At 39.4% G+C, this 15,714-nt stretch overlaps 1 protein-coding gene across 7 annotated transcripts in view; it reads left to right on the top strand.

Annotated features, from left to right (window-relative positions):
* DLG2 (discs large MAGUK scaffold protein 2) overlaps positions 1-15,714 on the top strand; it is a 1,023,852-nt gene that overhangs the window by 134,108 nt on the left and 874,030 nt on the right. For all 7 annotated transcript variants that reach the window (XM_071556365.1, XM_071556356.1, XM_071556345.1 and 4 more), the window contains one exon: positions 11,443-11,538. In XM_071556365.1, the coding sequence (XP_071412466.1) occupies positions 11,443-11,538 (96 nt within the window). The remainder of the gene's footprint in view (positions 1-11,442; positions 11,539-15,714) is intronic.

Here is a 15,714-nt window from a genome sequence, read left to right as displayed (position 1 = left end):
AAATTAAGACACTCCCAGCTGAAACCATGGCAGCTACACATACCTGTGAGAAGCACTCAGAGCCGTGTCCTGTTGGCATTAACAGACCAACATTTTTATGAGGCTTCTGAATATAACCAGAATTGGAATTTGAGGTTCTGCTAATGAGAGGTGAGTAGAGTAGGACACAGAGTAGAATAAGGACATAAAGGTAATTTGGGATGTTGCAAGCAAATATGCATCAACAGTGGAAATCTTTTCAAAAGTTTTCAAATTTTTCATCTGACATTCTCCCATGCATCTCTACCCAAACCAGCCTCCTCGATGGTAGTGTTGCTTGTTGCCTAAGTTCCTGTGAAAACAGACGCTCAGAAACCATCTTAATGGAGAAAGATAGATGGTGTACCTTTATTGAAAGCTTCCAAGGTGCACACCTGAGGTCTGTGCATACACATGCACAGGCCCACACGTGCACACACATGACCAGAGATGTTTCAGTTTTTGTAACCTCTCCAGCATTTAACATATGAGATATCTATGACCAACCATGATTCTCATTTCCCCTGGTTCCTCACCTCTAGAGGTCTTCAGAACTGCCCCTCGAAGGAGCTCAGGACTTCTAGGCCTCCTTCTTGTGTTTTGTCTCCAATCTATCTTACAGGTGGCTTCTTCAAAACAGCGTGTCATTGAGAGAGCTTAAGAATGTATGACAAAATGTTTTAGTAACTTCTAGTACCTCCTAATATGTGAGCAACCTATATAATGCTAAAAATCAACAAAATATACACTAAAATCCTTAGGCATCAAGATGCATCCCAACAAAAAGAGAAAGACTTACCTAAGCTGTGTACACACATTGCAAATGCATAAAGTTACAGACAGATTTAGCTTGAGGTGTTGTAGAGTTGACAGTTTTTATAAGACTGGATTTATTGCCTCACCCAGACTCCCCTTCTGATCGTGTCATCTGACCTCATTGTCAGTGAGCTGTGAGAAGGGCACTATTTCTCAAGTAAAGAACTATCAGCTTGAGCTGACACTGCTGAAGAATTCCTTGTCTGTGTAGGAACGATATGGCCTGTGTAAGGTAGTGTGCATGGAAGAGGCATTGTATAGACCGGAAGACTTCCTTCCTACCATCTTTGGCATTGTCTGATACCTGAAATGTTTGTTCCTTTTCTTAGTGTCAACTGCTGTTGACAGTGATCTTTATTTAATGCTCTGATGGCAGCCCTTACACTTCTGTGCTTCTACAATCAAAAGCTCACGGAAGTCAAAATCCCTGTACAGTCCATAATTTTTAATAACTTTGGTTAGTGGTTAGTGTTAATGTTCTTGGAGTCATTATAAAAAAGCATGGATTTCTGCCATATCTGCGTTAGGCAGTGGCAGATTCTTATCCAGCATTGATGTCATGACAGTTGGCACAAAGGAAATGATCGAACATTGGCAGATCCATGGAATCCCAACCTTTTCCAAAGTATTCAGGAAATGTTTGTATTCTCTTTCATTTCACTTTGTATTCTGTTTATCAACATTTAAGGAGCATGCTGATATATTCTGCAGTTTAATGATTTGATTCATTCCACTTAACTTACCTTTTGAGTCCTTTTCCTTTGATATATATCAGTGAGAAGCATTTTGTAACGCTTTGTAGGAGCGAAGCGGGATGAAGAGATATGGCACTATGTTTTGCCAAAGGTTTGTTTAGCTGCAGCCCTTTTTGTGTGTCAGCATGAGTCTATATGATTGCCTAGCTGAGCAGCCATGACTTAGCAAGGCAGCTTGCCACTGTAATGACAGCCACTACTTACTTCCCCTCCCTATGGCTCTGGCTGAAACAAATATTCTTCTACACCAAGGTTTAGGATGCTTCAAGCAAAACTATTTTGAGAAGTGAAGATCATTAACAATATTCTTCAAGGCTTTGATTTTGTGGTTATGTTGATTCTTTGTGGGGTTTTTCCTTTTCTTCTCTTTAATACAGGCTTTATGTTCCTGTATTAGTGTAAAACACCTTTGGTCTTTATAAGTATTACCTCATAATATATTAGTCCTGTTGTTCAAATAGGACTAGTTTTATTACTGCTAGCAAGAACAGGCACAAAATTTAATCTCAAGTGAAATGTGGATAGTTTCCTTCTTTGTAATTTCTCTGGAGGTGTGTTTAAATAGGAAAAAACTGTGTGGGCCAGTGATGGAGATAGGAGACTTGTTCCTATTCTTGGTTTTGCCGTGGATCTGCAGCACATCACGAGATACATCAGAATTCAATCACATTATCTGAGTGACTTATATTTCCTATTTTAAGTTGTTAAAATCATAGAATAGTTTGGGTTTGAAGAGACCTTAATGATCATCCAGTTCCAAGTCCCCTGCCAGTGCTACTAGACTGTGTTGCCTGAACTCCCATCCAGCATGGCCTTGAACACTTCCAAGGATGGGGCATCTGCAACTTCTCTGGGCAACTGGTTCCAGTGCCTCGCCATTCTCTCAGTAAAGAATTTCTTCCTAATACCCAATCTAAACCTGTCCTGTTTCAGTTTAAAGTAATTTCCCTTTGTCCCATCAAAAGTGTCAGAAGGCCTTCTCTAGCTGTCTTGTAGCCTCTTTGTGTACTGGCTGCAATAAGGACTAGATCCTGCTATGAACTGTGTATGGTAACACACACACAGACTCTTGTTCTTCTGAGAGCTAAGAGGAATACAGTCCTTTGAAAGCAACCATTATAACTCTCCTGACTGAAGTAGAGACTATTATATTTAGCAGTAAATGACGAACTGCTCCCAGAAGCCAAGGTGGCCCCCAGGAGCCATTGCACTAGTCCTTTTCCATCAAAAATTCTAACCTTACATTCATAAAGGCCCTATTATCTCTAATCTGAGGTCACTCCATGCCAGCTGTATGTGACAATGGCTACCAAGCAGTTCCTCCTCTTGCACCTTAATGTAATTGCTATTAATTAATACAGTGTCTCTCAGTATGGTTGTTACAGGGGACCAGATAGAAATGCAACATCAGCAGTTAGGCAATTGCAATTTAATTGAAAAGGGGCCTTTGACAGGTGTGTGTGGCTGGGAAAGGTCAATAGGCAAAGCAGGCTGTGCTGTGCTGCATAAAGGGAAGGACAAAGGCTATTCTCGTCCTCCCTGTTTCTCCCATCATGGTACTATTTGATTGTATTTGATCCAACTCTGGAGGCCCTAAGAGTTTAGAAATCAGTTCTGGATAAAAGCAAAATCAAGCTCATCATGTTCTACAGCAGTGTGTATGAAAAGTGGAAACTGCTCTGTAAATTCCTCCTGGCTGGAGAGCACTGCAATGATTTACTTAACTGTTTTACATCTCTGCAGCTATGTTTGCTGCCTCAAATCTATTAGAGCTATGTACCTTTCTGAAGACTGTAGTGCTCGTTTTAATTTATTTCTGATTTTCAGGGGAAAATCCACCAACTGAAGGGTGTGTTACTGTGTGGGCCTTCTGTCATGATCTTGACCTCAAGCTATATATCCTATAGGTGACCACTGGAGTAGCAGTTTGAGCAAAAGTGCTGTACATATCCTTGAGATTTCTGGAAAACCCAGCACAGAGCCCTGAAACTGGTAGTAAAATTCCCACACAGTGCTAGGAATATCTTTGAAGGACAATTATATTGGTTTCAAGGAGAATTAAATGTGAAAAGAACAATTAAAAATATTTTGTTATTGTAGCAACCAAAAGAGTTGGGGCTTTTTGGTGGTTTGAAAAAAAACCCCAAACCCCACACTGATGCAACAAAAAAATGACACAAGAGAATAAATGTATCAAGTTGTTATGGCAACTGAAATATGTGGGTTGGAATTTATGTATCCAGAATGTCTATGTAAGTAAAATAAACATTATCCTTGCTAATTAAATTAGCATGCAAATATTATTTATTAAAAATCATTAGTCAAGTTTTTCCTTCCAATTAATCACTTACTTTCTGGTTTTTGTTTCCACGTATTTGCATTTGCTTCCAGCTGTTGTCCACTTGCATTTTCAGGGCAAGAATTTCACTAATATGGACTTAAATATGGAGGGACTGCACTGGAGCTAATAAATAAAATATGTGCAGGTGGGCACAACTGGAATCAAACCATGTACTTTCACACATTATTCTTACCTCAACTGACCTTTCTGCTTGCAAAGGCTTTTTGCAGGTGTCATTATTCAATGCTTGAAGGGACATTTATGCAACCCCAGCTCTCTGTCTTTTACCCCAACTTGATACAGCGCACATGGAGCTCCTTCCAGAGCCTTTTTCTGCATACAGCCTGCTCTTCTGAGCTGTAGATTTAGCCTCCAAGATGTTTTATGATAGCCAGTTCTAAATGATCATTCATTAATTATGCTCAGCCTTTTAATTTTCTAGTCCTTTTCCACCAGCCTTAAGAAGAATTCAGGAATAGCTTCTGCTTTATTTGAAAGAAATAGATCTTTAATATCACCAATTATTTTTAATGCTTCATCTTCTTTATGCCCAGCAAAGTGCAGGCTGATGGCTGAAAGGTGAAGGAGTGGGGAGGATGATCTGACTCTGATTCCAGTGAGCTGAGAGAAATGCATTTATTTGTTTAATATGTTTCAATCTTATGAATTCTCATGTTCAGAGGCATCTACATTTGTCTTACAGAATTTAAAAACACTGCTACCAAGAGTGTTTTGGAAAATACTCTATCAGAGTGAGAACTCAGCCATACACATAAGTTAATTGTCTCCATTTCTTATGTGGGTAGTTGCCTGTGGAGCTACAGCTGGGGTGGGTCTTCAGCTGAAAACTGCAACCAATCTGTCTCAAGCTTTGAGTGTCATTCTCATGCATCTGAACTGTGAATTATTTAACTCTTCATCCTTGCAGCACAGTTCATCTTTGCAATGTGGTTTTTTTTCTAATGTTTCCTCTTTGCCACAGCAGGTCCTGCCAACCACCAGTATTTTGTGTGCTGGGTCTCAGCAGGGGTCTCAGTTGTACCTTAGCAACAGCCCTTTCAAGGCTTGTGTGTGCAAGGACTCTGGTGGCTGCATAGTGCTCATCACACATGGTAGAGTCCAGCACTGTGTGACCTTAGTGACACTGCTGCCTGGCAAAGGAGGCACATGAGTGCCTTGCTTTGTACCCTAGCTTGAAAATAAAGCTCTGTGTGAGCTCTCCTGTTTTCTGCCCCTTTACTCCCCTCTCCTGAGACTCCACCTGGAGAACTACATTCAGCTCCCAACACAGGATGGACGTGAACCTGTTGGAGTGAGTCCAGAGAATGGACACAAAGATGTTCAAAGGGCTAGAACACCTCTCCTGTGAAGATAGCCTGGAGAAGAGAAGGCTTCTGGGAGACCTTAGAACACCTTCCAGTATCTAAAGGAGCTTTGAAGAAAGATGGGCACAATCCTTTCAGCAAGGCTTGTTGTGATAGGACAAGGAATAATGGTTTTAAACTAAAAGAGTGTACATTTATATTTATCTGTAAGAAATAACTTTTTTTACAGTGAGGGTGGTGAAATGCTGAAACAGTTTGCTCAGAGAGGTGGTGGATGCCCCATCCCTGGAAACATTCAAGATCAGGTTTAGTGGAACTCTGAGCAACCTGATGTAGGGGAAGGTGTCTCTGCCCATGGCAGGGGCATTGGACCTTTAAAGGTCTCTTCCAACACAAAACATTCTCTTTTTCTGGGATGAGTGATGCTGGAGGTGGAATCTGGATCATCAAGATGAATCCTGTATGTGTCTTCTGATCAGTCACAAGGCTTGAGTTTGTGGAGCCAGCTGATTCCTGCCAGCTTCATCTGAACTCTCTGTCTGGGAGGAGAAAAGCTGAAGCATGAGCTAGTGTCTCCTCCCTGCCTGAATTTCCTGCCTGGAAAGTGAGTTGTCTTGCCCCAGACCAGATTCACAGTGCAGCTGGATAATTCTGTGAAATGGACAGTGAGGGAGATCTGGTTCAAGTATAGGTTTTATGTTAGTCCTGCCAAAGTGATTACTCAGGAACTGATAGCCTGGATGACAGCTTTAAGACAGATCATCAAATCAGCATCAGGGACGAGCAAATGTGAAGTTCAGTAGTGACATTCTGACATCCAGAAACACACTGAGAGCAAGATTTGCTCTCAGGAGGGTGGAGCAGCATTAAATCAGATCCTGACCTTTCTGAGACACAAGCCTACAGCCAGATAATTGTTCGTGAGCTGTAACACTCTTTAAGTTTGTCATAAAATTTTCTGAAAGGTTGAATCCATATTAGCTAAAATGGAATAATAAAAATCCCAAGGGAAAATAAATATTATTGTGATATTTAAACTCACTTTCAAATTCAATACCTTTTTTAAAAAATTAAAACACTTGTGATACCATTTATACAGTAGAAGCCATGCTCAAATGTGTATTCTGAATTTTCTCCATTCACATTTACTGGTCATATTGGGAAGACTGGTGCAGCAGGATATGCATTGATATTCTTAGCCATGAGACCTCACAGTGATCTGCAACATCACCCTGACTGAAGACAGCTGTAAGGTCTGAGCTAATGTGATGTGATGTGGAGCAAACCTTAATGCCATCAAACAATGAACCAGAAACCCTAACATGGAAATGGAAATAAAATCCTTTCTGATGTCTAAGTCATTTGGCATGAGTCATGCCTTTCTATAGGACCTTAGAAACACTGAATTAGGCATCTTCTTTTTTAAAGGATTTTGTGGACAAAAAGAGACCTCTGCTATATTATTTCTGGACTAAAATTTAGACCCAGCTGGGGAAAATGAAACTGCCTAACTTCTGTGAGATTATATTTCTGATTTTAGTCTCTAGCATGGACTGCTCTGGGATTGTCCAAGTTTTAAGTCATCTGTGATATTGATGAAAGGGATATCCTGTCAAAAAAAATTGTTGAATGGCATTTTTTCTTGTAATAAGGACTGTAAGAGGCACATAAATAGGACTAGCAGGGTACAGAAAGAGCAAAAAAATATTTTATAGTCTCTAGGATTATTTTTCTGCATGGCATTGCAGAAAAAAACTCTTCAAACCCTCAGTGATGCTTTGTCCCCCACAATCTATCCAAGATGTACAACGTTTTGTTTTTGTGGTCAGTGATGCTCACAGACATTTAGGAGAGCTGTCAACTCTGTCTAGATGTGACAGAAAGGTGCAGACCTTAGAGGACAGATCGCAGGCACAGAAGGCATTCTTGCTGGTGCTGGCATGTTGTAATGGATGCATCTGACTTGATTCCAGTTCTAGTTCACACACAGCTTGAACAGCACATGAGCAGGTTGGCTGTACCTGGCGCAGAGGTGTGCTCTGTTCTTTGCTAGTAGCAGCATCCTGCTGAGTATTGCAGTTCATCTCAGGTTGCTTCCTACTCCAACATTGCTGCTGAACGAATTAATTTACATCAATGTTCTGTAAAATGGATAATTCCAGCATATATTATGTGGAAATGTAGCTTTTAAAATGTTTTAATGATTTTTAGATATGCTTACTCTAGAAAATGTTAATTAAATAAAAGCAGTATGTCTCAGCACTATATGTTCCTTGGAGCATTTGGTTACCGAGATGATAGATTTCCTGACAGATATTGGCATCCAAAAGCTAACAGATCACTGAGGGGTTTTTTATACCTTTCTTCTCCTTATGTAAATCACTTGGGGCGAGCAGGCATTTTATCGACAAGCTCTCGTGGACCTCGAGCAGAGCTACCAATTGGTGATGCAAAGTGGCAAAAGACATCAGATCAGCTTCTGTTTTGGATTTTTCTTGCTAAAAGCATACAGGAGAGTGTTTTCTAAGCCAGTAGATGTAGGAGAAGGTGCATTAGCTCTCTGAACCCTAAGGCAGTTGTACAGTGATTTGGGCTTATAGGCTGTAGCTCCTCATGCTCCCACCTATCCTCCTGGTCCCTTTGTAATGCTGATCAGCATTTTCTAGCCACAGAGCAGTGCAAGTCACTAGAAAATATCCCATTCAGGCATGTGTGTGTGTGCAAATATATTCAAAGTGCTGGAAGCAACATCTTAGAGAGTGGAAGAGCAGAATAACATTTGCCTGTATGTTTCTTGGGTTTTTGTTTTTTTCCAATATTTTTTATATTCTCTATGTTGAGCCCTACCCTGAGGAATAGGCATGTGATAACTATTGTGGATGGTTACAAGCACTTTTTATTGATATATAAGGTATGAATTCTGGAGCCTTAGAGTAGACTGGAGAATTCATTCATGATTACAGGGCTTAGCTGCTATGGGAAGATCTCCCATAGAAACTCTTGGAAACCTCATATGCCATAACTGCCTGTGAGGGCAGATGCTCCTTCTATCTGGCTGCTGGCTCAGATATGAACTGGAACATGCTGTCTGCTGAAAGTGGAACCAGCGACAAGTCTTTCATAACTCACAGCTATGTACTTTGGCAAAAAATTATCAGCAAGAATTTTGTTGTTAATTGATTGTGTCAATTGTGTATCTCCTAATAAGCTACCAGAAAGATGTGGTATAAGCACAGAAAAACTATGCTGAGCACTTTTAAAATGAGATAAAATTAGCAAGGTAGATAATGCGGTTACTATTTTATTACTAAACATTTAAATAATGCTGTAAGTTAGCGCAATAAAAGAGACATTGTCCTGAAGAGATTACAATCTAAATAGTACCTATTAATTATAATCTAAACAGATTAGTGTTAATTATAAACAAAGTTACAGGGTGGTTTTTAGTGTGATCTACAATGCTCATGGCCACTACACATGTGAGAACAGTTATCAGATGAAGTTTTGGTCTGCTCATGCAGCATTTGCTTGTAAAATATTTTCTGTTTCTCTGACCACCTTGAAGAGAATGAGATCATGTTTTCTTGTGTGAAGAGGAAGATAGAGTTTTTCCAACTCTCAGCCCTCTAGATACAGGGGGCTGATAAAAAGTCTATACTTTTGGCGGTAGTTTTAATTCAAGCTTGAAGTCATTATTTCGAGAACCTCCTACAAGGATATATGAGCTTGGTGCATGGTGTCCACTGCATTTGTACTGTGTCATGCTGGGGCTGCCAGTTCTACATCTCATGGTCATGGTTCAGGAATAATGAGGTGTTGCTGAAACACTTCCTTTGCATGAGCAGGCAGCTTTTGGCTATGAAGCATACAGATAATTTTAGACAGTATAGGCTTTTAGTTGGCCTCTAAAGGGAGGATTGTATGTAATTAGGAATAAGAAAAGACTCAAATCCAAGAATGTTAGTTTTTAATAAATCTATCACAACACACAGCAAGTATCCTTTTTGCCTCTTGGATTATACAGCCCCATTTATTTAATAACACAAAATTAAATCTCTCGTTGTGTTCTGATGGATTTTTAACATATACTTTGTTTAAATTTGGAAACCATATATTATTTTGCTAATGGCTATTGAACCTTAGTACACTGGAACAGAAGAGATGTTCCAGATTTATTTCAATTACTCTTGAGCTGTTTGCACCAGCCTATTGTCCTTGACTGCTGCTCTTTACAATGAATTTGTGACCCATTTCCCTTAGGAAAACAATGGAAATATTTCATAGCATCTTATGATGTTGTTTTATGTTCTTTCAAAATATTGGAGTCAGCTAATGGTGAAAAATTTGAGGAAAAATATGTAAAATGTAAACAGAGTAGAGTTCCTTTTCCAATTCTGCAGCTGTGCTCATTTGATAAGTGCTCCCATAGAGTATGTACTTTCTGCTGAAACTTGTCAAGCCTCTTTTGAAAAGTTGCAAAAGCTGAGCTCCTTTAGCATCAGGATCCTTTAGGTCTTCTTATATAGTTTTGCAGAGTTTATATTGTTGCATGTAAATCACAACAATGGAAACCACTTATGTCAGGTATTCAAAGACGGCAAAGATGAAATGGAAATTTCTATGTGCGGTTTTTATCTCCTTGCAAAATGAATTTTTTCTTCCTGAAAGAAGCACTTAGGGAGTTTTTTTGATTTTCTGTAGGCTCTGAGGCAAGACTTGGGTTCAGTTCCCTGCTGTCCTGCAAAATTTTGGCCTGGTTTCCTCACTGTCCCTTCCTCCCTTCCAGGTTACCAATGGGAAGTATCAACACCTTTTGGTGACCAGAAACGAGCCAAATAAATGCATTGCTCTCCATGTCAGAGAAGCTGTAACCTTAGAGAGGACATGCATGAGTCCTGTGTACTCAGCCCCATGTAATGCTGAGCTGCTGGGCCTGATCCAAACTTTACACACAGTCTTTACTGGAGCACAAGACTCATGCCATTGGTTTCAGTGAAGCTACAAGCACGTGTCTAAGTAGTTGCCTGGATTAGAGCCAGCATTCAGTCTTTTGCTGGACAGAGCCCTAAATAAACAATCTGGGATCAGAGTAGAAAACATTTGCACATGTGGATGTGATTTGGCTGTTTCTGTGGCACGGGCTTGTTGTTTTCCAAGTTGTGCTGGCAATGGTTGGTCTACTTAAAATACTGACAATTTCTTACCAGTTGTGTTAAAATTGACTGTTCTTCTTTTCCACAGGCTAAAACAGGATGGGTCTAAATTACTCAGGGTGCCTGTGATGCTCAGCACTGACAGATACAAGACACTGTACTCTTTTTGAATCTGCCCTGCCTCCCTGTTCATGACCTTGCAGTGCCCAGAAATTTTGAGTCCAAGTTAGAGGCACTCATGGTGTTTCATTCAAAGGCTGACTCTTTGAGCACGTTTTTGCAGGGCAGAGCACTGTAAACAGAGACGTCATTTGTAATATTTATTGTGTTAGTGTAAAACCTACAGTAATGTATTAAATTTCCAGAAGGAAAATTGAAACAAATATAGCCTTTTACCATATCTTCTGCCAAATATATTATTTGAAGAAATACCATGTGTTTTATGAGGGCATTGTATAAGAAATGTAAGACTGAAATCTGTGTAAATGAAGGCAAAGTAACAAGAAAAAGCATTTGAATTTAAAAGACTTACAAATATGGCTGCTAGATGACCATGAAGCCCTTTAAAAATGTGTCACTTAGGAGAATGTCATAAATTATAAATAAAAACCAAACCAGATAATTCAGATGTTGCTGTAAGGAGATCTGTTATATATTCCTGCAGCTACTCCAGATGAGAACCTCATCATGTTCAGCAGGTCTTTTTGTTGGGGCACTGATTTCCTTCCTTATCTTTATGCTGATGCTGAGAGCTACAGAGCACCTTGAACGCCTTCTGAAGTCATCTAGAGATTATGATGTGTCATCTTGCAGATTTAACCTATTAAGACTTTCACAGACTTCCATGAGACAGCCCAGAAAGTTTTGCATGACAAAACATCAAAGTGAAAATTGTATGTATAAGCCACCTGATATTTATCTGAATTCAGGCTACCCATTTGTATGTGCATGATAATCTTTATACTTAAATGTAATAGAATTATAGTGCACATATAAGCTCCTTTATTCAACTTTTCTTCCCCTTTGCTCTTCAGCCTGCAGCTTCGAATGGATCAGAAGGGTCTGGACAATGTGGAGAACACAAGGAAAACCCAACTTTTGAAAATTATATGGTAGACATGAAGACAAAGGTATTGTCCACTCTTTTTTGTCATGGAGAAAGAAATCCTTATTTAGTGAAGTTTTGCTGGAGGTGAAACATGTAGAACATATTGAATTTGAGCTTCTGGATTTATTTTTTGATGCCTAATGGTTGCATGTACATTACCACATTTGAATGAGGCTTATGGCTGCAATTTATTGCTGTCTGTTATTAGCCTTGTGTGTTTTATGCTGACCTCGGCATGATTTAGTTTGTATTTTTATGTACAAATGTTGTTAATATTGGTGATGATTCTACAGATTTGCTGTTCTCAAGATGGTTTCATTTCAGTCTGTTTTTGAGGTACAACTGGTTTTACAATTAGTAAATTTTATTCAAGGTGCTTTCAGTCTCTCATTGTGTCTTGTTTCTTTTCAGTCTGGAGTCAGTATGGAAGAATATGAATGTCAGCAAACTGATAATTTTTGTATGGGCAGTTTAATGATACCTGTCATGAAACTATGCTGAATAATGTTACTTAATGACTGTGGTAAGGGGGTATGTTAGGGTATGTTAAACTTCTCTGTCTTGCTGCTTGCAACAGTGAAGTTATGAGTGTTTCATTATAATATCTCAATTATATTCATAGATTCACAACTTGGCTGCAACAGTTCCCTTGGGCTAAGATATTATTATGTAGACTTTCAGCCTTGAAGCCATTGTGTATTTTTTTCTTTTTGAAGTGAAAGAAACTTATTAAGTTTTCTTTTAAAGTAAGCAAGCTGGAAACAGGATGAAAAGAAAACAGACATTAACCGAGTTGGCTTGCATGTGTGGTACCTTGTAGACTTCAGCAAATGTTGTTTCTGACAGTGGAAACTTACAGATTATTCCTCTTGTCCAAGGCCTTTCCATGGCTTTTGTTTCCAGGTCTAGACTGATTTCTGTGTTCACTGAATTTTCATAATCTAAAGATCTAGTTATCTAGAATGATTTTCTGAGTTGCTTGTGTTGTTATGTTCCTATTTTTTCAGAAAAACTTTTGTACCATTGGTAGTACTTGGGTGTTGAAATACAAGAACGTGTATGTATACATTGAAATTTGTCTTTATATGTATGAAATATGTTATTTCCCCAAAGCAAGGAATTATCAAAAACTTGATATACACCCTAAATTCATTGTGTCCATGAGGATGTTGTAGAAATCACGGAATGTAGTGGATCTCATCCCAATTTCACAACATAATTTCTGTTATGAGTGCCCAACTGAACAATGCACTGTCTTCCCTATGTAGTTCATCAACAATTATATGTACTAAATTTTCATGCTGTTTGTACTCTCCAGTACAAAGTGTACCTGAGAGTAAAGCAATTTCATTGCCAAACTCTAAAACATTCAGAGCTGTGAATGGTATTTTCTTCAGTTCCCAGTACCATGGGATAGCAGATAGCAGATGTTTTGTTTTAATTTACAGGAACTTGTGGTTTAGTGTGTCAGTTCCCTTGAAAGAGCCATTTTGTCTGATTTCTTTTTTCAAGTAAGTGGGCTTGAGTGCTAGTGACACCCTGCTTTGACAGTGACAGTTACTGTTTAGGAGTGGCTACATATTTAAAGATATGCACCAGAGCTTTTCAGTTGCTGATGATCAATTGGTTGTTAGATTTACTTCCCCAGGCACAGTGCTCAAGAATTACAATGACCCATTCATTTGCCATTGATCATGAGAGTTGAGAACCACTTCAGGACATACTGTCTTTGAGTACCCTGTGATTCTGTTGCACGGGCATCCCTGCCCACATAAAGCCAGCAGAGCATTTGTACCTGAACCATTTCTGTTTCATTCTGAGTAAGGGATTTGTGGTGAATGAGAAAACAATTATGGCTTTGTATAGGAAATAATAGATACGAAATACAGTAGGCATAAGTTTTAAACTAATGAAGTCTGCAGAGCTTTCAAAAGGCTAGCTTGTCCAAGACCCTTTATAGCTGTAGGATGGCTCAAGGAACTGTCCACACCCTCTGACACAGACCCTATGATGATGAATGTGCATTTACTATGACTCTACAAATCATATTATGTTCCCAGCTTGCCTCACTGCCTTATCATAGTCCCCCAAAAGGATGAGTTTGTCACATCTGTGGACATTTTCAAGACCAGACTGGATTACAGCCTGAATAACCTGGTCAGAGATCACTGCTGAACATACTTTGATCAGGAGTTTGGAATGCATACCTTCTCATGTCCTTTCCATTGTCACTTACCCCCATGATCCTCTGTTTACATTGACTCTTGAAGGGGCAGGAAGGCCACCACGCTGCTGTCCCACCAAGCACCCTTGGAACCAAATGACTTTACACACCACCAAGTGCAGCAGCCCTGGGCCATGTACTGCATACAATAATGCCCTCAGCAAACTGGGCCATTGAAGTGCTTTGTGTGTTGTCTATTAGAAAAACAGAAGTGGCTTTCTTCTCTCCTTTTTTGGGACAGTGCTTGGCTAACCTGAGCTCTCACATACTGCATAAAAGGGTGGTAAACTGGAATTATACGTGGGGTAAGAAGAGAGGGAATCCCTTCCACAGCTGTGAAGCAGAAAGCAAACTTTTTTTTCCTGTGTCTGTTGGGCCTTGGGCCACTGTGGCCAGCTGAGTGCAGAGACCTTGTGATGAAGGAGTGGAACTGCCTGTCCACACTTCACTTACCCCTACACCCCCATTTTACCATCTACCTGCAGGGCTCCAAGTGGCAAGGTCTGTGCTTCCCAACAGAAAAGAAATTTGTCTATTTCTTTTCATTGGGAAAGCTACCAGCTGGGGAAATTGGTCAGGACTCCAACATTGATTGTGCTAAATAGCAATAAAATATGCCATGCACAGGTGAAGGGAATGATTTGCATTATAGCTTCTGTTGGAGACTCTCCTGGGCCTGAGGCCAGTTGCAGAGCTGCTGCTGTTAGGGCTGCTGCAGTCAGGAGGGGTAAAATTGCTAATCTGGTGATTGTTAAATTAACACCAGCACTCCTGAGCTTCTGGTTCAGCCTAGGAACTACATTAAAGTCCTTAGTGACTAAGGCATACAGAACTTCATTCCTTCTGCAATTTGTATTAACTTCTCTCCCTGGATGAAAAAGGATTTATTCTGACATTTCTTTTGTAATACAGCTCCTAACTATATATCCAGGTTCTGCAAGATTAGTAGTTTCTCTCTCTTTTTTTTTTATTTCTACCATATACTTACTCAGATAGCTTTTATCCTAGTTAATTTACTATCTAACCAGTTGTGCTGCACAAGAACTGGGTTCAAGTGGTATAAATGAGCTCTGACTGTAAAGACATGAGTTGCTGACTGCACGAATTGCCCTCTTGGAAGACGTAATCAGGGAAGTATTTATTGTTTGGACGCAATATCAAACCTGAATGAAAGAGAGTATAACCCCATGCGAATGACTGGCAATGTAATGCCACCAACAAGTACTCCATAGAACACAATTTTAGATACATTAGGAGTAAATAAGTCTTTCTCTATATTTTTAAGAGCATGTGTGTGTTCATGTGTTCTCTGTGTAGTTGCATAGAGCTCTAAATAGTCACTGGTTAAATTTTGCAAGATACTGACGTTACTAATGCTGTGTTAGCAGTCTGGCTAGATATCTCCTTTCTTAGTGCCTACTCTAAAACTTGGAGACCTAGTACTCTTGTTTCTCTTTATTTCTGCTGTTTGAATAAAAGAAAATAAGCCAGTTTTTCTTTTTTTTCCCCTGCTTTTTATTTTTAATTAATCTATTTTGCTTTATAATATTTACATTTCAAAAGAATTTAAGAAATGTTAAAAAGATGCATCATGAAAGACTGAAAAAATGAATCAGAGAATCTTTCCTAGTGGTTTTAGCTTTTACAGTAGCTTGTTTTACAAGTATTGAATTCAGATGGATATTGCAGGCTCTGGTTCTAAATTTAGTGGCCTAATTAAAGCCTATGATTTGGTTATCCAAGTGGAAGTACCTGGATACAGTGAAGACTTTAATGCCAGAAGGGGACATTGAATTGTCCAGTGCGAACTGCTGCATTGTAAAGACCATCACATTTCAGCCACTCACCTCATATTAGTTTTTGTAAGACTTAAAAACAGACACCTTGGTAAAATTAGAGGGGATGGAATTGGTCATCTGTGTAGGTGGTTTTCACATGGTAATCCAAGAGCTGCTGGTGTCACAGTGGGAAATA

The sequence above is a fragment of the Pithys albifrons genome, chromosome 1, assembly GCF_047495875.1.
Source record: "Pithys albifrons albifrons isolate INPA30051 chromosome 1, PitAlb_v1, whole genome shotgun sequence".
Taxonomy (NCBI): domain Eukaryota; kingdom Metazoa; phylum Chordata; class Aves; order Passeriformes; family Thamnophilidae; genus Pithys; species Pithys albifrons.
Note: the sequence above shows the minus strand (reverse complement) of the source record. Positions and strands in the feature narration are given on the sequence as shown.